General features: G+C 38.8%; 2 protein-coding genes across 2 annotated transcripts; both read right to left on the bottom strand.

Annotated features, from left to right (window-relative positions):
* Positions 1 to 1287: 1287 nt before the first annotated feature.
* Positions 1288 to 4396, bottom strand: LOC140952076 (protein unc-119 homolog B-like). The gene is made up of 4 exons (XM_073401494.1): positions 4084 to 4396; positions 3688 to 3901; positions 3232 to 3404; positions 1288 to 2101 (listed from the first exon to the last, which is right to left on the bottom strand). The coding sequence occupies exons 1-4, from the start codon at positions 4253 to 4255 to the stop codon at positions 1995 to 1997; spliced, it is 666 nt and encodes a 221-aa protein (XP_073257595.1). The 5' UTR covers positions 4256 to 4396; the 3' UTR covers positions 1288 to 1994.
* A 1706-nt stretch (positions 4397 to 6102) lies between these two features.
* Positions 6103 to 19201, bottom strand: LOC140951530 (pre-mRNA-processing factor 19-like). The gene is made up of 22 exons (XM_073400796.1): positions 19162 to 19201; positions 18077 to 18226; positions 17445 to 17521; positions 16947 to 17004; positions 15830 to 15913; positions 15360 to 15424; positions 14522 to 14551; positions 14303 to 14344; positions 14107 to 14148; positions 13241 to 13315; positions 12791 to 12866; positions 12401 to 12447; positions 12181 to 12243; positions 11754 to 11834; positions 11589 to 11631; positions 11115 to 11219; positions 10125 to 10185; positions 8906 to 9001; positions 8523 to 8622; positions 8323 to 8384; positions 7762 to 7805; positions 6103 to 7229 (listed from the first exon to the last, which is right to left on the bottom strand). Exons 1-22 carry the CDS (start codon positions 19178 to 19180, stop codon positions 7132 to 7134), a joined length of 1518 nt encoding a protein of 505 aa, XP_073256897.1. The 5' UTR covers positions 19181 to 19201; the 3' UTR covers positions 6103 to 7131.
* Positions 19202 to 22461: the final 3260 nt, after the last annotated feature.

The raw sequence follows: 22461 nt of genomic DNA, 5'->3' as shown, positions 1-22461 counted from the left end.
AACCTCATTCCTGGGGTCAGGCGAGACCCTGAGAATGAGCTTACCATTTAACTGAGGGGTGATTTTGGGTTCATTATTGAGTATGTAAACATAGAAGCAGGTGGCAGTGTACGAGATGATATCAGAGGTGATATGGCATGGATTCAAATTTGGAGACCTGGCAACACTAGCCCATGTGCAGTTGACCCCTCCCCTAAAAAAAATCGGAGAGAGAGAGAGAATTTCCTTCCGATTTCTTTAAGGGGAAGGGTCATCCGAGCACAGGCTAGGCAACACAAACCCACCTATCCTGCGGTGCAGGCGTTTTCTTTGAGCACGAAATTTGCTCGCGAAAGTGCCATGTTGAAACTTCCCGAAGAGAGGAAGAGATGGGGCGAGTAAGGGTTACTATTTCTACTCTCCCCGATCTTCCACTGTCATAAAATCAAAGATGGCGGCTACAACAATATTACGAACACGAACAAGGTTTCCCCCACTCAAAATACACCTGCACTGCAGGCTAAAACCCACCCAAAAACAGACTTCCTGAAAGTCCTTCTTCCTCTCTTCTTTGAAACGTAGGCTATGTTCACACTATTAGCGCCAACCTGAAAAGCTATCCAGTAAAGTATGAACACCTATCCATCCCTTTGGAGATCAGCTCAGTGTAGCTTCTCTCAGTTACAGAAATCGACCCAAAATCACCGTTATTATGTGTGAACAGACGCCTCGTTCAATATGTTTTTCGTGCCAGTGCAAAAGCTATCCAGCATAGCATGAACATTTACGCATAAGAGATCTTGGCTCACTCAAGGAGTCAATTACATAAATAATTACTGGTAAATGGACAAATCCATCAGAGTATGATCAAACCTCTACGTGCAACCACCTCTCGCAAGTGACCACCTATTAAAAACACCAAAATTTTCCCAATCTAAGACCTCTGATAAAAGACCATCTTTCATAAGCGACCACGACCCCTCTTTGGCCTGAAGGTTTGATAATCGTTGTAAGCGACCATCTGATGCATGGTGTGGTCTATTTGTGCACACTCCTCCTGGTTCCATTTTGGTAAGCAACCAACTCCCATATGCAACCACTAACTCTTTGCATTTTGTGTGGTCACTTATCAGAGGTTCATCTGTTGTCATGCCTTCAAACATGATACACCCAACGTCAATTTACTCAAAATTTTGGGAAAGGGCTACCATTAAATCAATGGTTTGTCACTAATTTTTCTGATTTGTGACAAAGTGATATAGACTATTGACTCAAGGGAAAATTGCATAAGTGACAAATGACTTCTAATTCAAGAAAGGTTCAAATTTTTATTGGGTTTAATCTTGTCTATGAATAAGATGTAAGCCCGTGTAGGACATTCAGTCATTATCATTTCAACAATACAAAATTCCATTCATGCTACTTCAAATACCTATCAGCCACTTCTTTCAAAGCTATTACTCTAAAGTAATGTTCGGACTTCATTTAACTAATTTGCGAACAATGACAGAGACCTGATGGGTTGATATCGTTCCAAATAAGATATATATTTTACAAAAAGTGTTGGCTTTGATAATGATCACAATGATCAGCCTTTGAGAATCCTGTTTCAAATGAACAATTCTTTCCATATTTTTTCTACCTAGCTGGATTGAAAACAACCACTTCCCTTATAAAATAACCCTTTAACTTCCCAGAACAACTTGTTTTAAAATGTCCTTGAAATCCTATCAAATTAAGCTTGTTGTTAGAAACACAAAATTAGTCAGCTAAAGCAGTCTACATAAATAGAACCATTAGAATTCTCATGTAGAAGGAGGATTATACAAAATACAATGATATTATGAAAAATAACTGACAGTAATCTAATAATCCTATTCTGGTTGTTGAACATGGGTAATTTATAGGGTTGAGCATGATAAGATGTTTATCTTTACATGTTTTCTATGAATGTTTCTGTACATAATACTAATATTAGTACATTGTAATTTTTACAATGGTTGTGCTTAAAATTGCTATCCATCATACGCATAGTCTGCTTTGTTATGCATGATGAGTTTGCCCTCTACAAAGTAAAAGCTATCCGACTTTGTCTCAAATGGATGATCAATCATTTCTTGCACTGTGAAAACAAAGAAAAGAGAAAGAGTTTACATGTCAAATAATCCTCTTAACTGTGCATCAGTCTAAAAAGCACAAAGTGGCCATTTCCTGATCCTTTCTTTCAAGAGGTACAGATTACAACAGAGCTGAGGCCTGTTAAAGGAAAAATTCTGACGAGTGACATGACCTTAAAACAGCCACATAAGTGTAGATGAAATGGCAGCAAACGACAAAAAGATGGGTCAAATACCGACAGGGACATGGCCTACTCCTCAAAATGCAAAACAACTGTATTTGAAATTCAGACTAGGGACGTACGTTTTCCCCCTAAGAGAGTCTTGGAGCTGTCACTAACATTTCAAGTTGCCAGGTACATTAAATTAGTACGTGGGGGATTTGAACAGCTGAAAAGGCCTTTTGGTTCTATTTTCCTGTTTCTCTCCTATAAAAATGGCCAGGGGGAAAAAACCCCGCCCCCCGGCCCTCAATCATCCATTAAGTACTGCAGACACCCTGGAACCATGAGGTTGAGTCCTTTATGGTTATAGTCCGTAATAATGGGAGTTTATTTTAGGCCTCTAAATTCTCATACAACTTCTCCAAACTGTTCTTCCTTTGAAGAACAAGTTAGCGAATTTCCTGAAAGATTCAAATTTTACAACCTACTGGAATCATGCAAACTGGATGGCGATTATTATGCAATTATGATTCGGACAATTTAAATTTTTTCCTGAATAACGTATTTGTTAATGTCATCATAAACTTAGATTACTACTAAACTGTACATCACAATGTTGTGCATTAACGTTAAAGTGACTTCCCTTAAATAGCTTTTGGTTCAATATACCAACATCAAAGTGTAACGTTTCAAAATAAACAAATAAAGGATATGATCTACCTTCCCACAAAAAGATTAATCTTGCGTTAAAAGCTGTCAAGGAAAAATTGTTTTGGAGAAACAAGAGTACTACAAGACAATGCCACGCTAAACAATATCAACTCACTAAAATTAAAATCGGAACATTTTATATAAAACGATCAATTCAAATATTTAATTCCAGACAAGTGATTTAAGTTGTTGGAGCGTACGGGTAAAAAGAGTGACATTATAAGATAACACATTTAACACAAGTAGAATTGAATACTTACTTTCATCGATATCTAAAGCAGGAAATTCGTAGATATGCTCACACGTGTTCTTGCTGTTTGGTATACAAAATCCAAAGTTAAAATCGAAGTTTTTTAACAGGCGGTCTCTAAAATAGTGACGTTCTATCATTCGAAAATTGTTGACAGGTTTGTCTCCCACAGTGAATTCGACTCTGAAAATAAGATAAAAAAAAAACGATATTAGAATATCGGTAACATAAAATAAGGGGGCAAAGTTAATGGAGGGAAATCCGAGCAATCTTAAAAACAATCGACGATTACAGATAGACAATAGGTAACGAGAAAAATTAGACTACGTTTGAACGTTACCCATGCCACTTGAGCTCAAAATATTTTAGAAAAATATATAGGTCGATCGCACCACCAGTATAAGAAATAGATCTCTGTTTTGCCTAATTTCGTTTGCTTGGGCAAAGAAGAAACGAAGAAACTCACGTTGCTCCTACGGTTTTTAACTTCAAAAACTCTGGAGTAAACTTGTATCTGACGAAGCGGCCTGCATTGGGATCCTCGTCATTGTCAATGATGTCTTCCTCAATGTTTTCGGGCTTGGCTATCTCAAACAGTACGTTCCCGGTTTCCATATCGCGGATTTTAAAGCGAGTAAAATCGATGTGGTAAACATTTGCACTGGGTTCACAGAGGTAATCTGCAAATGAGAGCAAGAACGAATACATGTAAATACCTAGTTAACACACGAACGACGATGAAGTTCTAATCATTTCCAGCGTTTATTACTCTCCGGCAATTAATCAACGTTATTATACGTGACCAAATTCATTGGATCACTAAAGCTGCAAACCGAACAAATTTGTCGTTGCATGCACTTACTTTCTGTGCATTTTCCTAACTTCAAAACGTCATCCGGAGCGACTGAGTCCTTTTTCAGCAACTCTTCCTCTGTAATTGTCTTCTTTGCCTTCGATTGCCGGGCCAAGAAACCGCCACCTTTCTTCTTTGCTCGGCCAGTATCGTCGTTCGAATTGGACGATCTTCCACTCATAACTGTCCAGTTAAAACTACAAGAGTACTAAGCTGTATGCTTACACTAATTACACTGCGTGACCGAAAAGAACAGTTATAAAATAAATTAGTTTCCCCAAAAGAGAAGACACGATCAAACATGGAGGTGTAAGAAAATGCGCTTGTTATGGCCAGCGGCATAAATATGTTACCATAGAAACGAAAACGCAACAAACGCGGAGAAAAAAGAAGTCCACATCCGGTGTTTCAGCTGTTGTCACGTAAAACTTAAAGATCTTTTCCTTTGTAAGGGTAGTACGTGGTGTAAGGTGCCATACTATTACCGAGAAAAAACAGATTCTAGACATCAAGAGACTGGTCCCTTGGCCCTTACGTACTAGTCAGTAGCAGGAGCCGATTGTCAGTAGCCTAGCCACAAGCTGCTCGGCAACTTTTGAGCATCTGTTTGGCAAATTTTGATGTTTGTGGCAACTTGATTGGATTTTAAGCAACTTATGGCAATTAAGAAGTTCTATAATACCGTTTAAGTCTTGTTATGTATGCTTGTAAGAAAATTTCAGTTCTCAACCCTCCCCCCTCAGTTGCAGGACCCACCTTATGAGGTCAGCGGTATGCAAATAAGAATCGAAACTATTTCAGACAGTTCAGAAGAACAACTGAATTTCCATCTCGATTTCTCTTCCTGGGATGAAAACGCTTCTTTCAAAGCAGGAAAATGCACTCGAGAAAACTGTTGAAAACCTAAAATACTGTAATGCTGCGTTAGAATGAGAACCAAGGCGAGGGAGGGCAGCATTTTTTCACACCCTCCCTCTTCCCGTCGCATGTTGCTTGCGCTTCCTGCTCGCCAGTTCTGCAGCCGTTTTGTGCGCCCTAGGGAAGGAAGATGCAAACCGGACTTCCTTCATATGGAAATCGAGCCTACGTCAGTGCCCATCCGCTTGTTGAGATTTCCGGTGGTAGTCGCGGCGTAAGTCATGGCATTTTTGGTGTTAAGCGAGAAGAATCATGGGAAAGCTTCAGAAGCACAGAAGCATGTCGGAAATTCCCATAACCCATCGCGCCGCCACTACGGCTGAATAGGGACCTTACGATCCGACATTCGAGAGATTAAGATTCACGTTTACCGCAAACGGAAAACGTCAGACTCAAGTTGAGAATTTCTCAGAATAGAAAATAAGCAGATAAAAACAGTGCCGAAGGATTCATATGGTTAAAACTGGCATAAAACTACTTATTTTTGTGTAGAAGTAATAAAGAGGTAAACGGAAAATAAGGGGAAAACTTGGTCACGTGGTACAAATTCACGGCTACCGTTTGGCGTAAACGTGAAATCTTAATCTCTCTAATGTCGACGTCCATGAAAACGTCGCTGAAAAATAGACTTGGCATCCTTTCACTTTTTTTCGCGATTATTCCAAGGGGCCCAGTTACTTAAAAGAAGGGAATTTAGTTTGGAGCTGAAGAGAAAGGACAGCGCCCGAATTTTGACAGAGATGGTAGAATTTATCGCCTTCCGGTCCCATTCCCAAGTTAATTTAAAATTTGGTCATTTCACGTCGTAGTTCTTGCAGGCACTGCAAAGAAATGTACCAAAAAGCGTGATGTACGTTCAGAGTTGTTGTTTTGCTCATAAAACCTATTTCTTTTTTGACGTTCCCGTTGCCGTCGTCGTTTCGTAAGGTCCCTAACATCCCAGAAAGCGCCAGGGTACTAGGCAGCGATAAGTGCAGACAAGAATGAGAACTTGTCAGCAAACAAACTTGAACACTTACTTCAGGAGCCTGTTGGAAAGCTCCTCTCACCTCGATCGCTAAGGACAAAAGGCAAGGGGGCTAGCAAGGAGCCTTATGACCAAGACATTAATGAATCTGAATTTCCACAGGAATTTATTTAAAACGGGAACCGAAAGCTACTTACACAAAAAAATGCTGAATTACATTTCACTGACACACAAATGAAACTGTTTAGAAGTGATACAACAGTTGGTAAATAACTAAGCAAAACCACTGACTTGGATATCAGTGCCGGATCCAGACCTTAGAGATAAGGGGGGTGGGGGGGGGGGGACGGTCATCCAGACCTTTAGATAAAGCAGGGGGGCGGTCTCCAAAAAAAAATCTTTTCGGCCCTTCGGGCCTCAGTTTAGACTAAAAATAAGGGGGGGGGGGGGCCGGGCCCCTCCCCTGGATCCGCCACTGGATACATCTACGGAATAAACAGGATAACTTTTGTCTTCCAAAGTATCTTTGCAGACAAAGAGAGGGAATGAAATAATTTGCCGTCGGTCAGTTACTGCCCTAATAATACGCATTGCTAAAAGCTCTTGACTTTTTACACGGTAAAAGAAAATTTCAACAAATTTACGTACAGTAAGTTTTATAACAAATTTCAAAGCCGGGTTTAGCTCCAACCAAAAATAATAAGACAGTCAGATAAGTGAAACAAAACCATTAAAAATCCGTCGGTTCAGTTTCGGTAGGTTATGAAGTAGCACTTGGTTCGTTTGAGCACGAAAATGAGCCAAGGCTGTTATAAAAGCATTTTTTGGGGGTTTATTTTCGCAAAAAGTAAATATGAAAAAGGAAACTGACAAATCCATAACTGCTCGGTGTGAGGTAGTGGAAAGCAGAGTTATCAAACTTGACTGCAAGAATCCGACCAAAAAACCTTTAACTAACCAAGAAATGTCAGCCAGCAAATCACGTCCTACAATGTCTTCATAAGTTGTTCCGACACGGGTGACTTATGTATTCTTCTTATCTACAAAGACTACGTGATAAGTTCTTCAGGGTAGGCCATGTTGTCACTATGTACGCAAAGGCGTCGGAAATACTGTTACGTTGCGTGACAAGGTATTTGTGACACTCTCACGATGCCACGCACTGTCGTTTTCTACCGTGAGTAGAATTTAAGATGGCGATCAAGGCCAACTGAAGCAATGAATGAAGCATGCTTGCCGAATTTTACTCCAGTCACCACACCAGAGTGTTCTATAGAAAGAAAACAGACAAGTTTCACCATTAAATAACTCAGATTCAAATGTAGCAAAGCATTCCCATGTACTTTAATACTTGAAAGGATTGGGTTTGGTAAATGAAAAGTTTGACGTTTGAGCTGGGCCTAACAAGCAAAACAAAGCAATAGTTTATGATATTAAACTCTGGAATTCCTCATATCTTTCAAAGTCCACTAGATGCTTAGTCTACGTAGCAGGCGTCGAAAGGAGTAGGGGGTAGAGAGGAATGGAAAAAGGGAGGGAGATTCGCGCTTTTCTCCCTCCCCCTTCCCTTTCTGCGCCTACCACGCCGGCTACTAGTTGCTCTGTTTGTTTGTTTTGGCAAGAATATTAATTTAGTTCAGCTCCTTAAAAATAAAAGGATTGATCCGAAGACTAACATTTTGGCATTTCGTTTTGCTCAAAGCACATGAGGTGATAGTCAATTACTACGGTACGAACTGAAGCATAAAATTCCTCCCACTTCTTCAATGAAAGATTTCAAACGTAATAAACGCGCCACATACCTGCAAATGAGTTGATCATTTCCCACTGTTTAACCAAATATATCCTGCAAAAACAAACAACAGGTCAACAACACTAAATCTGAGGGTGTTTATCTCCTATACTTACATTCTCCTAAACAGCCATTAAATCCTCGCAGGCTCATGCCAACAGTATTTTCTCATACACAACGGGATAAGAGCCATTCCAACCCAACAACGTAACCTGACTTTTAATATCAAGACCACAAATAATTGCTATTACGTTGCCAAAGAGCTACAAAAAAATGGCTGACAAGAAAATGTGAATAGATACCATATAAACGGAATCTATGACACTTTTTCAAATGCTGAAACAATCCAAAATACACATGAAAGGTGTGACAGCTCAGGCAATGGCCGATGGCAACAAAACAAACTAAACTTTGGAACACTATGTGATCCAAAGACCCCACGCATACACTCAAACCTATACTTTCTAGCTGTGTGCAAGAAAACAACTCCTGCTTCACTGGTTCCTCTTTCAGCTGAAATTTTAAGTTTAATCATTATGTTTATTCCTGAAAGAAAAGATCTATGACTTACTGCACTTCAGACCCGCCAACAGCTAGATAGGTACCACTCTGATCAAAACTCAGTGTCTTAACCTACAAAGGAGAAAATTTACAGCATAGACGGTTAGCATAAAATGAGCACAGTGACTAGTTAATACCAAATGGATATTGGTACGTAGTCTCACAACGTCAGAGAAAAACAAGTTGGTTTACATCAGTCTTACAACATACCTCAAATCTGTCCTCTAATGTAATGGTTTTGAAGTTCTTCAGTTTGCGCAAATCCCATAGTTTAACCACTGAATCATCAGCTGAAGTAGCCAAGTAGTATCTTGTAGGAATAGGAAATAATAATATAAAACAATCCAAAAGTTCAGGCTGCACACAGTCAAAAAATGACTTAGCACTAAAATCAATGTTTCTAGCCTGTATAGCAGTCATTTTCTTTACATTTTAGCCAAGCAGGTGAAGCGCAGGAGATATGTGAGAAGGGAGAAAATAAAATTTAATGTTTTGTTGCCCTTGCACGTCTCTCGTGCTTCTCCTGCTAAAAGGAGACTAAAAGGAAACAGAAACAACTTCTAAGGAGGCTTCAGTGTTTTCTCAACACTCACCCATTTTCTGAGAAGGAAATATCTGTAATGGGTCCTGAATGTCCAGGAAACTTAGCGACATTAGCACCTTCCTTGAGATCCCAGATCTTTATCACGCTAGAACATAAGCACAAAATAAGTTAATGACGTAGCAGACAAACAATGGAAACATTCTTGACCCCAGTGCTTACAAATGGAAATTTCCTTACTTTATACAGAGTTCACATTAAATGGAAGTGCACTTTGCTGCTCTAGATTGTTTCAGGCATTCCACTTAAATAATTTGAAACAAATACAGAACAATCCTGATTTCTTAAACCTTTCTTTTTTTAGGAAATTCCGGATAATTTGAATCAAACCAAACTTCCCTTAACCAGTCAAACACTGAGATTTCAACCCCACTTTCTGAGAATAAAACCAATTTGCTTTTCCCATGATGATTAGTAAAACTGGATTCCACTGTAAGACAAAAAGAACATATATAACAGGAATACAACCCCCAACTGGCAGGAGGCAACCAGCTGTCTTATAATTTTACAAGTATGGCCATGGACTGGAAATCATAATGACCAAGAAATGCTGAAACAATGGACTGTGTCTGATAGGTGGAGCACCCAGCCACCTTTCCTCCTGCTGCCTCCTTCATTTTCTCTCCAACTGACAGAATAGAATCCAGAAGTTTTCCAGAGAACAAATGAAAATTTTAGGTTCCACCACATTGCCACTATCACTGTCCCAGACTAGTGTTACTGGTCAAAATTGATTTCAGGTTACGGTAATTTTGATTTAACTTAGGTTGATTCTTAATTTCCTTTGTCCCCTAGCCCTGGCGGACAAAGGAAATTGAGAGTCATCCTGGGCTGAAAAATTTTAACCTGGCCCAGTTGTTCAAAAGTTGATAGCACTACCCATTGGATGAATCACTATCCAAAGGATAAGTGTTAGGGATACCAATAATAATTTACGCTATCCAGTGGATGGTGATTTGTCCAGTGGATAGCCTTATCCACTTTTTGAACAACTGGGGCCTGAAATCTAATTTGACCCGTTACATATTGAATACAATAGTGCCAAGAGTAGCTAGAAAGGAGAATATTTTCAAGGAGTTTTTCAGACCCTGAAAAATTGTTCTCGAACTTACAAGAGTTTTTCAGTAATTCAGGGAGGAGTATTTAAAATATAGTATTCATAGTAAGACACAATTATATGGTTGTCAGAAGACGAAACAGACTTCACAAACCTGTCTGCTGTTCCAGTTCCAAAAATAAGACCATCAGGATGAAATTGGGCACAAGTAAGGCCTGCAAGTATGGCAAAAAAGAATTGGAGACTGGTTCAGATTTAATGTGATTTATTTGGTGTACTGCAGAGTTTTCATTGTTGGCCAGTCTGGCTTCTTTATTTTGATATTAGGGTGTTACGATTTTCATTTTTGCAAAAAAATGTTCTGAAATTTCCAGTTATAAGCTATTGCCTTAACTTCATGAAGCAGGAAAATGACTCAGGGTGGTCAGAAAGTTCTGAAGTAGATGGCTGAGTGGTCAAAATAAGCAGCCAGTCCAGGGATATCTATTTTAAAAACACCATACATAAAGAAATGCCAAGCAGAGTAGCCGGCCGATACTAACCAAGTAGGCGGCGAGTTTCACCAGCAGCCGGCTACTTATGACAACCCTGTGACTTTAGTAGATAAGACTCAAAAGAACATATTTTCACTTGTACTGTGAACGTTTCACAGTTTAGATACCAAGGCACATGTTTGGTCAAGCATTTAAGGAAAACAAATTGTAAGGTCTAATATCGATTTATTAATGATGTAAGTAGCAACTTGCTGTCCTAACTGCTCTCAATTGTCAGACTTTGGTTGAAACCACAGACATTTTCCTGAAATTACCAGTGAACGGAGAAAGCCGTAAAGTCTAGTGCAAAGCTTCAAATCTCTGGCTAATCTTAATAAAAGTAGCACCTTCATGCATAGGTGAGAGTCGGGAACCTCAAATAGTTTGGACCATGGGTTGACCACCCTACAAGGATACAGGATACAACTTTAGCTTGAAGGTAGGAACACCCAAATGGTATTCTTCGTTTAAATGTAAGGCAATGGATTAAAATCCTGTCAGGGACTAAGAATTTCTTCTTTGCCTTATGCTTGTAGCATGACAAGTATTAATGTCTTTCTCATTTTTGATATTGAACAAATGTCAGGACACATTTTGTATTTCTTGGTTACCTTGATTGATGTTAGGATCTGAGAGACATCTTGTGAGGACATGTCCAGTTCTGAGATCAGAGAATGCCCAGTATTGATCACCAGAACAGCTAAGAAGGTAGTCACCTGACAAACCAAGTTAACAACAAAATATATCAGCTTATGGTGAGGATAACAACTACAAAGAAAAAGATCTACTGGTAGTAGTGATGAGATTCTGATTTTGTTTTATACTGCTACCGGTTCAATAAACATTCTTGCCATATAAGAATGTAGAAAATGTAGAAAATGATAAGGGGTGTTATGATGTAATTTCATATAGAATTCTCCCTTTGTTTCATAAGCAAACAGAACACAATTTGGAAGGAAAAGACAGGTCAGTTGAACATCTTGCAGGTGTACCGACTGAGGATCTGGTGCAAGCAGACTTATAAAAATACAGATTCAAAGACAGTATTAGCATTAAAGTAAGCATTGTACTGAGAATTAAGTTACCTGTTGCATGAAGACTAAGACCAGTAACTGCTTGATCATGTGCCTGAAAAACAAGAGTAAAGAGAAAAGAGGTGTTTAATATGGAAGGAAAACTTTGCACCTGGTCATTGTAAAGAGTTAAGACTGACAAAAGGAAAAAAAGTAAAACCTTTTCAACATTCAAACCTTTATAATGTGAGAGCAAGATGCTTGTGGAATGGACCACACTCGAATGGTCGCATCTGCTGATCCCGTGAATCCAAGGTCCTGAAAAGTAGCATTCAAACAATTCACTTATGAAAATAAGGTCATTTTCCTGATCGACTAACTCAAACTAGCTGTGTGGAAATACATTTACCATGACAAGTAACATGGTTACCTATAGACCAGAGGTCTTCAGTACTGTTATAAAAAAACTTAACATAGTGATTGTCTTTTTAAAGGCTTAATTCTTTGCCTCCAATTTAGTCTTGATGCCAATAAAGGGTCTATATATGAGGTAAAATGATGAGGCTAAAATTTGATGTGGTGGAGCATCTTACAATTTACAAATAAATCAAATTGATTATTAAAAGGGAACCATTTTAATTAATGATGGTAATGATAAGTATACCTCATGTGGGTGATATAAAACATTTGTAACTTTCTTGGAGTGTCCTTTGAGAGTTGCAATAACCTAGATTACAAAACAATCAAATTAATCAATCTTTCTTGTGCAAGAAAGAGCAAATACAGTGTCTATGAACTTCAAACATTTTGCATGGCAAAGCAACAACAAAGTAAAAAATGAAAAAACTTTGTTACCCAGTATATAATCTAAATACAGCTTTTACCTGTTCTGTGTCACGGTAAAATACCACAGCATTTTTGTCAAGGCCACCTAAGGAAAAGGACAATCAAATGTTATAAACCACTTAAATAGAACATGCACTCCACTAATGTAATAATTTTTGACACCTTATGTACAACCTCTACGTGGACATCCCCAGTAAGTAACTTCCCTTAAGTGGAAACCTCTCCTAAGCATTATATACCAGTAATGTTGAGCTCCGTGGCAATGTGAAACAGATGATACGATAGAAAATTAACTCTGCAGAGATAATGTACCCTTCCTATTCTTTCCTTGCTGCTTTTCACCACCTTAAATTACCCAGAACATTCATTTACATCATAAAAGTGTCATAACAATCATTTAAAATAAATTTGTACAATTAATAACAAACCTGTGATAACTCTGGACGTATCTGCAGCGAACAAATCCAACGCCAAGATTCCAGGATTACTTGCACTGTGAAGACCCTAAATTTTGAAAAGCAATTTAAATTCCTCTAACTAATGCTGATAGTAGCTCAACACATAACAAGAAAAATCAATTTTATTGTAAGAAGCAGAAGACATTAAACCCTTTTAGTCCCAATACTGATAATTGCCAAATTTCTCCTTGTAATAAAATTGCTTAATCAATCAGGGAGGTAATGAGAATTAAGGATATGATCACCCAGTATCAATTCTCAGGATAACTGGACACATTTGTCCCATTACTACTGTAAGCAGATGAGACAAGAAAGGGGAAAATTTATTTTAATATTTGGTGCTGTAGGGTTTAATGTGCTAAAATTGCTGAGTGATTTATCAGCAATGTTTGGATTGGCAGGATTTTGTTTTTAACTTACTGCATGTGAGGAGATGGGTTTGTAAGATCTTATCTCATCCACTGTACTCAAGTCCTCTGGAACCTTCTTGCCTCTCTACAAGGAAACAACATTCAAACACATTTCATAAGAGGTTCTGTTAAGATCTTGAACGCATGGCTATGATGCCACATTTCTCGAATTTCCCTTTTTCATAATTAAAAACTCTGTTTCCTAGCTATCAAAGCAGACCACTTAGATGGGTACTTGTCTGGTTGCAAACAAGTAAACAGGATAAACTTGTAAGTCATTATTGATATTTGGCTGTCACTGAAGTTTTTAAGTAGGCCAAGTTGAGTGTTTTCGCCAACTAGCTTGGGCTTACATTTCTAATATCTTCACAAAATCCAACCCCATCAAGACAGCCCAGTGTGGAGCCTTCTTTCCATGATTTGTAAACTACAGAAAAGATTTTAAAGCCAACCTCAACCAACGCACCACCTAAACTGATTTCTTGTCAAGGTTGTGCTCTAGCAGCGCCCAATGGCCTCTGGGGTCTAACTTTTGCTCCAGGGCAAACAGAAAATCTTAGGTTCTTCATAAACATCATATACTGGCAGCCTAAATTTTACAGGTTCAAAGTACCAGGCTCCTGTCAGTTTTTCTTAGAACACAGCCTTGATTGGTTAAGAAACCGTGGTAATCCATTCATGGTGGGGTTGGGGGAAGGAAACAGTCACTCTGAAGGTAATATTTCCCACCTGCTTACATGAAACTGTCAGTGGAGACAGTGATTGTAAGCCATTATTTCTCGCATCCATAGGATACCAGATTTTCTTACCAAGAGGGATTCACACAAGCATGACGCAGGGCAAAGCTCTTTTATTTCCTCTCAATGTGGCACTTACCTTCTTACGTTCAGCAGTGAGGAGAGTAGCCTTATCTTGCAGCTGTAGAAATGAAAAAAAAAACCAGCAACAACAGCTTAGTATTACTTTGTATATAACAAGAGAAGAATGACAAAAAAAATGGAGACAAAATTAACATCCAAAAGAAAACGACCTTAGCTAAAATATTCTAAAGAAATATGTCAAGCAAACATACCTTCTGTAAAACTTCCTCTGTCATTCCCTCTTCTTCTCCAGGCTAAAAAAGAGTGACAAGAATAATTATGACCGCAATCTTAAGACACCGAACACTATTTGTGAAAACGCTTTAAAAACTAGAGAGCAAAAATCATGAAGACAGTAAAGAAAGTTATAAACCTCTTTTAAGAAGAGAAGGTCTAAAGATTCTTTGTAAAAAAAAGACATGTACATGTACCTGTCCAGCAACCTCCATTGCCTCTTCCATCTACAAAAAAGCCAAGAAATCCAACTAGTTAATAACTTGGAAACCAAGCTTCATGGCTAAAGTCTAACCATAGAAAAATGTCACTCTGTTTCTCTCTTGTAACTTCAAAGCTCCGTTCTCTTCTATTTAGCTCCAGCCTAAGTTCCTTTATATTGAGTTCCCAGTCTAGGGTATACCAAAATTATAATAGCTTAATATAGAAGTGAAATCACTGAATCAAACTCATGAGAGTTGAAAGTTGACAACCATAAACTCTTTTGGTGTGCATATATCAAAATCTTGTTTGAAATAACACTGCTGAGCACATAATGACTAATTTGCGCAGTCACAAAATATGAATGGAGGTGATAATAATCATTTTGTTATGAAATTCAAAAACTGAAAACATGAACATATATATATATTTGTAATAAGCCCACCGTCTAGCAAGAGCAGAGGGCCCCCAGAGGGCTGAATAGAGGATCAAAATACTGTCAGTATAACCATAAAATATACAGTAGAATTTCCATGGCTAAAACTTTTCAGTACCTTCCGAGGAGCAACATATTCAAACAGCTTGCACTGCTTTACTTGACTGTTCAAGTTAATGCTTGATACAAAGTTTTCTGTTAGTAGTAGGATGATTTAGCAGCAAAACAGGAACGTCAGTTGACGACCGCGAGCACAAATCAAACAACTGACTTGACCAATGACAGAGCAGCAAATTGGGCACCTGAAGTCGTGTTTAGTCCTTTCCGCGCTCTTTCCCCTCGTCAACTGGCCTTCCTGTTCTGTTGCTAAATCAGCCTAGTAAGTTAGCGCTTCCTACCTGTACTGGTGTAGCTGCGGGAACACTGACAGCCATACCTGCCTGGGGTTTGAGTGTGGCCAAAGCTGGTGTTAAAGAAAAACTTTATTCAGTTTTGATATTAATCTTCATTGATGCATCAATTGGCTACATTCAGACTAAATGAGCAGCAAACTGGTTTGACTTATCACTGCAAAAACTCTAGGGATTGCTTGGAGGGACAGGGTCATTCTGAGTGAAGATGACATACCTGGTGATCAGAGTCTTTAGGAATTCTGTAATAGTGAAGAAAAGTTGCATTTCTGAATCTGTTATCTCATTTTGGAATACAGCAGTTGTAGTGCATCATGTTTGTTGACCTTCATGCTGCACCTCCACACCATGCATCCCAAGAAACTTTGCAGTTGCACATCATACCCAGTTTTTCACTCATTTAGAACATGGTGAATACTATCTGAATTTAAATAACATTATTAGTAAAGGTAAAGTACCTTCACGGGCAGCAGTAACTTCCTTAGTCAAACGAGCAATAACACGACAAGCAGCATCATGCTGGTACAGTGCGTGAGACAACTCTGAAACAAGGAGAGCAATTGCACAATTAGGTACAATTAGCCAAATGTAGATTACAGTTGAAGCTCTCGTAAGTGACCACCTCGGAAATTTGAAAACCTGGTCGTACCTAGAGCTGGTTGCCTACGACAATGAGCTCTGATAAGCAACCGCAGGGTAAACAATAGAGGGTGGTCGCTTACGAAAGCTTCAAAAACTCATAAATAATTCATAAAGGAAAACAAAGGAAATTTAAGTTTAATGAGTGTCTTTACATCTGACATAGACATGGCTAAAAAATACGTGCAATTGGTCGCTAGGGAAATGACCTTGAACTTTCACAAATACAATACTGAACTGTGCAAGATCTTTATCAATGAACCTTTAGCGCAGTGCGCAGTTTCATTAACATGGCAATTTATGAATAAGACTCTGAGTGGTCATGCACTTACAAGAGCTTAAAAACAAAGGAAAAGTCCAGTTGTGTAATTCCAAAAGTGGTCGCGGTCCCTTACAGGAGCGGTCACTTAAGAGAGCTTTCATTACACAGTTGGAGTCACAGTTCAAATGGGGTTTCACAAAGGTGGTTGTAACTAGAGCTGGTCACTTACAAGAGTGATCGCAAGGAGAACTTCGACTGTATTGTACTTTTAGAAATTTAATTTCATTTACCGTAGAATTCCGAAAATAAGCCCCTCCATGTATAAGCCCCTCATATAAGCCCCCCAAACTCATAACGCAAAAATCCCTCTGTTTAATCACCCCTCTGAATATAAGCACCCCGGGGCTTGTACTTGGAAATTGCCCTCAAATACAGAGTAAAACAAAGCAAAAAAGGTAAATTTCCTTCCAACTATGGGCTAGCCCAATCAATTTTGAAATGCAGAATTTCCCTCCGTACATAAGCCCCTCCAAAAATAAGCCTTTCAAAAAGGGTCTTTGAAAAATATAAGCCCCGGGGCTTATTATCGGAATTTTACGGTATTATAAAGCGAGAAAGACATTACAAAACAAATCTGATTCAGATTAAAGCAGCATAAAACTTAAATAACTAACCTTGTCTGGCTGTTTGAAGCTGTTGTCTCAAAGTAAAACTGTGCAACATGCAGGCATCCTGAGGAATACAAATAATCAACTACAATCAGGTACAATAGCCCTCAAACTAGACTTCAGACAAGCTACATGATGGGAAAATATGGAACCACTTCAAGAACAAGTTGGAGATTTTCTTTATTCTTTTGTTCCTTTAACTGTTTTTATGTAATAACTAAAATTACTTAACAGTTTCATGATAAAATCCAAACATATGTTATCACCATTTCAAACACTGTCGGTGAAAAAATGATCATGTCCAACTTATCACAATTTGAATGACAGCAAGGTTAGAGATCAGCTACAGTTAAAGAACTTTGCATCATCACTTACCTTATAGTTAAATATGGTCTTTATTGTAACCAACAATAATACCATCAAACAATATATATTATAGCAGTGCACGAAACAGGCTGATTGCCTGGCTTAACAGTAACCACATCTACAAACATCGGTACTTACCCACTCATCCTGAAGAGCTTTCAAGATTGCTGGAATACTGGTGGCTGAAGGAGGCCTCGGTTTTACAAGAGGGTTTACTGAAAGGGGAAAAAAGGATTTAAACTTTACCCTTAAACATATTAAAGTGATCACAATATAATAATAGTTCTACTTATTACTTGTAAGGTCAGGGGAATAAAGGAAATGATCTCCAGTAGAAGTAGAAAATGACTTGATTGTTGAATGACTTTATTTCTTTCATTTTCCCTTTTTAACATGTTCATTTTTATACAATGTCAAACCCAAGAACCGTAGAAAATAGAAAACTGAACCACAACAGATACAAATACAATTTAGACCAGTCTTGTAAAGTCAAACCTAGCCTCTTCTTTGTTTAGCATACCGAGACTGTGTGAAGTTTAATCTCTTCAGATTAACAGGACTCTCAAGGAATGTTGTCTATGATATACAAATGTGCAAAAAAAAAAAAAAGAATGATTGTATCTAAGGACGTAAAAAGATGCATTCAACAAGGGAATAACAAGTGAAGTCTTAAAAGGGCTGAATGATAGCTATTACCCAATCTATCTGTTTTTAGGTGTTAATTAAGCAATTTTGTTTAAAAGGAACGCATCAGTCTATAATTATCGTACCTTTAATATCAATGAGCTGCTCCTCTGAAATAGGTTCCCCACTGATGGGATCAGTTCCATTTTCAGCGATATATTTTTCAATCAGCCGTCTCTCAAACACACAGTTAGATGATGGTGAGACACATGGGTGTTCTGGAACCTCATTGCTAACTATACAAAACATATTATAAAAATATAATATTTAAAGCAATTATCATATTAAACCATGCAACACACATATTATTCCAAACAGTAAAAACTGCTGGAAACAATAGACTAACTCAAAAAATCACTTGGGGTTCCATGTTTGAAAATCTTACCAAAACACTATAATAGCATCATAGTCTTGAGATGCTGACAAGAGATCAACGAGTGCACAAATAACATACATTAACAGTTGTATGGATACAAATTGATGGCAGTTGTTGCCTTTATGTCAACCAAAGAAACTCTATTACTGACGAAGTGTTTTAGTTTGTTTTACACTATCAATTAAAAAAGTAGATCTAGCGGATAACTGAGCCCAGTTGCTGGAAAGCCACTTATAAGAGCTAACTAACCCTGAGTTGTCAACTTAAACTAGCAGAATTAATTAGGCCTTGTATTAGAGATCAAGACTTTGGCCTCAGCAGTATTTTGAAAGCTCCAATAATTTCGTTTGAAATTAGCTTATCTCTGAGTAAAAATTGACCATAATTATGTGCAACTAGAGAAAAATTTTTAAGTTTGGTCGATCGCCCCTTGGAGACCACGTGAAGAAATATTTAAGTCAATTTCGGGCCCTACTGACATTGTCTGACAGTATTTTCTACGATGGAACAAACTGAAAGGGATCAAATGGCTTAGATATTATGCCATTTAATACGTAACACTTTCAGCAAAATTCACAGGTGACACTCGATCCTTGATAGATTAAACCGCTAAGAACGAGCACGCGACTTTCCAACGCAAATGACAATAACATTAGTTAGCTTGCAGTGCGAGATGTAAGTACGATCTGTTACATCAGTCGACAACAACTATCAAAACACTTGGAAAACGCCAGAATTTGGCAATCAATGGTTCCTACAATTAGGTTTTAAACAATGTATTGAGCTGTAACTTACTTGAACAGAAGAGCGCCATTTTGTTTCCTCGCAAAGCATGCGTAACAGCAAGGGATTATGGGAAGAATCTTGACCAGCTAATGCACAGGCAAACCAACTAACGTGGCAATAGAGTAGTCTTAGACATAAGCTATGGAAAGTTGCTTACTGGAATGTCAAATAGTTGCTAAAAAATTGCCAAAAATCCAGAAGGTTGCTAACTAAATTTCAAAAGTTGCTACCTAAATTTATTGATAGTTTTTGAATATGAACGTTCATTAAAAGCTTTGCTTTCCATTCTTCACAATAATTGTTGACATCGTTCAAGAAAAATTGCTTGAAACTAGCCTTTAAATAGTTGTTCGCAAATATGGGTTAAGCTTACCCTCTAGGCTGATAGATTAACTTAAGAAATTCGCATAACTTGAATTTTTCTGTGAACTCGTTGACTTTTTCTTTTTCTAAACCTTTATTTTGCTCAAAAATTGCTCAGAAAGCTGCCGTTGCTCGAGGTTGCTAGAGCAGCGAAAAGAGTTGCTATGGGCAACGCCAAAAGCTAGTTTATCAAAAGCTGCCGAACGCAATAGGGACAAGCCGACATTTAGGTCATTTAGACCTTCAACAATGGTTGCTATTGTGCGTTAAGTTTGGTCAGAAGCATATAACCACAAAATGCTTCTGGTTTGGTTGATAAGTATTAATCTATCCGGGGGATCGTGCGGTCAGAAATGACTCAATATAAACGTGGAACAATGAAAGGCAAGACAGAATCACCTGGATAACCCCCTTCGCCCCTTCCTCCTAGCAAAATGGAAAAAAAATGCGTTTTAATATCAAATCGCAGTATGCGAAAGCTTTTCAACAATACTTCGATTTTATATTGGTTTTAGTGATGCTTCTCGGCATTCATTAACTTCACGTGGACCAAGAAACAGGGTCGGCCAGGGTTTTGGGGTATGCGGTACACAGGGGCTTTTTAAATCGGGTGTACGGTATATTGCAGCTTAAATACGGGTATTCGGTATATCACTTTCTTTGAATTTCAGGTATAAAGTATACCTGGGTATAATTTTGGGTATATTTGGATGAATTTTGGGTAATTTGGCGAATTTTTTTCGGGTATACTGGTATACCACTCCCCCCCCCCCCCCCCCCCCCGGCCGAACCTGAAGAAGCTGAGATCAAAGTCTCATGCTAATCTCGTACCCAGATCTCCCACGGCCACTTTTCAGTGTAAAAACAGAGTGAAGATCTGGGTACGAGATTAGTCTCATGCGAGCGAGGAGATCATGATGAGAATGAATGAAGCGAACAGCGTGTTACTGATGAGAAAGCGTCAGGCCCCGTGCGATTATTGGTACCGCTCCGAGGAAGATTGATAGGATGGTGTGATGGCCGATAGGTTGTTATGGAGAAAACCACTTTATTCGATTGGTGAAGGTCTTCTACGTTAGAAAAAATATTCATGATTATTTGCACTTTAGCTATAAGAGAATAAAGTTAAATAAAATGTCTAAAATGTGAAGGAGTTACACCACTTCCACTCCAGCCCCTGTTATGAGTTCTCTTCCCTGGGGGCTGGAGTTTTCTTCCCCGTGCGGCGGGATGCTTCGGTGTCAGCCATCCGCCCTGGTGTCAGCCGCCGGCCAAAGCCACGACCGGCGAAGAAGTGAGAAAAAACTTCTGCATATACACCGGCTTTTCACGCAAGAGCTAAAGGAACTTTTTGGCTTTTCAACATCCACAATCAGTCGCCTGCGCATGCGTGGCAGGCGCTAGGAAATAATGGGGTTCTTTCTTGCGCCCATTATTTCCTAGCGCCCGCTACGCAGCCTATAAAATTAGTGGAAATATTCACAGAAACTCACAAGTTCACGAGTCCTGTTCCAGTTAAGCCGCTCTGATTAATTCGCCTCAAGAGATTCTTTATGATCTCTTGTTAGCCTATAATTTTGGATAAAATAGTCAGCTCTCGCTTTGCTAACACCGCGCTAATACAGATACCCCAGATAATACGGAGAGGAGCGAAATCCCCGGAAAGTCTTACAGTATCTCCTTAACAGAGGCTTTTTCTCCCGCATGGCCGCGGATGTTTCGGAATCGGCCGCGTGAAAATGTCTCTGAGAGAAACTCCCACTGTACACACAATGGGCTTCGCTATTACGGACGTACGGACACTTATTTTAGGTTCCGAAATCACAGTTTTATTGTTTTAACTCTCTTTGTAAGAGACACCACGTGCCACCTTTCAACAAACAGATACATTTTTCATTCAGTGACACAGGCGGTTCTCGGAAGAAAAATTCCGAGTCACTCTCAATAGGAATCGAACCTGTAACCTAGTCCATATGCTCTACTACTAAGTTCGTGTCACATTCGTCTTTTATCTAGCCTGCGGGGGGACAAACTCTCCCTTTTGAGGTACTGTTGGCGGTTTGTGAGTCTGGGCGATTTTTTGCGAGTCGGCCCCAATGCCCACCTTCTGTAGCCACATGCACTGCATGAGGCTACCTCACAACTTTAATTCAAGTATAATGAATGCGTTCTTGTGATGTACATGATTGGAGCATTTTAAGAGCATAATCGAGACAGGCCTAATTCCAATAAGTCATAAGTGGCTGGCTATTATCCAAAAAGAAAATACTGCACACATGATGAAATGGCGTTCAAAACTCTTGGAAAATGTTGACACTCACGCACAAAAACTTGTGGTGAAGACTGTAACTCTTTCTTAAAAATACGCCACCTCTATACTTCTCTCTAAAAATTCAACATTCCCGTTCATAGATAATACGACATTAAGCCTGTTTTAAGAGAATGATGGTAGCTGTACTGCTGTAGTTTCGTTTTCAAACCTAGATTTAATTTCTCAAGTTCTATCGTGAGTCTGAGCTGGCATAGGACTACTTTAAATTAACTAATGAACATCAAACGGTCACAAACCTTTCGTGCAGGAGAGAAACTATAATGACCATTTAATACGAGAAACAAAGCAAAAACACACGACATTGTTAGACGAGCCTGGAAAAAACACAAACACACACACCCACAAACAGACAAAGAAAGTATTGTTAATGGCTAGGACTTTTGAAAGAACAATGGTTGACGCTAAGACGAGAGCAAGAAGGGTATGTCGAGGTAATTCCGACAAGCGACATGACTAAAAAGTAGCGGTAGCAAGTAAATGAAATCCCGACAAAAGACAAACTAAGAAAAAACGAAAATATCCGCGTTTTTCAGTTTAGAATGCCGATCGGTTGGACATAAACTGCCTGCACGATCGATAACATGGTTGCAGCGTTACAAACTTCAAACTCACCT

The sequence above is a fragment of the Porites lutea genome, chromosome 11 (assembly GCF_958299795.1).
Source record: "Porites lutea chromosome 11, jaPorLute2.1, whole genome shotgun sequence".
In the NCBI taxonomy this organism is placed as follows: domain Eukaryota; kingdom Metazoa; phylum Cnidaria; class Anthozoa; order Scleractinia; family Poritidae; genus Porites; species Porites lutea.
Note: the sequence above shows the minus strand (reverse complement) of the source record. Positions and strands in the feature narration are given on the sequence as shown.

What these genes read in the sequence shown, in the direction of transcription:
- LOC140952076 (XM_073401494.1), bottom strand. Translation starts at nt 4,255, where the DNA reads ATGAGTGGAAGATCGTCCAATTCGAACGACGATACTGGCCGAGCAAAG. An exon ending in GTTAGGAAAATGCACAGAAA is followed by an intron (nt 3,902 to 4,083) that starts GTAAGTGCATGC and finishes TCTCATTTGCAG; the next exon opens with ATTACCTCTGTGAACCCAGT. An exon ending in TTAAAAACCGTAGGAGCAAC is followed by an intron (nt 3,405 to 3,687) that starts GTGAGTTTCTTC and finishes TCTTATTTTCAG; the next exon opens with AGTCGAATTCACTGTGGGAG.
- LOC140951530 (XM_073400796.1), bottom strand. An exon ending in AGTTACTGCTGCCCGTGAAG is followed by an intron (nt 15,425 to 15,829) that starts GTACTTTACCTT and finishes CTTTAACACCAG; the next exon opens with CTTTGGCCACACTCAAACCC. An exon ending in AGATCCTAACATCAATCAAG is followed by an intron (nt 10,186 to 11,114) that starts GTAACCAAGAAA and finishes CCATACTTGCAG; the next exon opens with GCCTTACTTGTGCCCAATTT.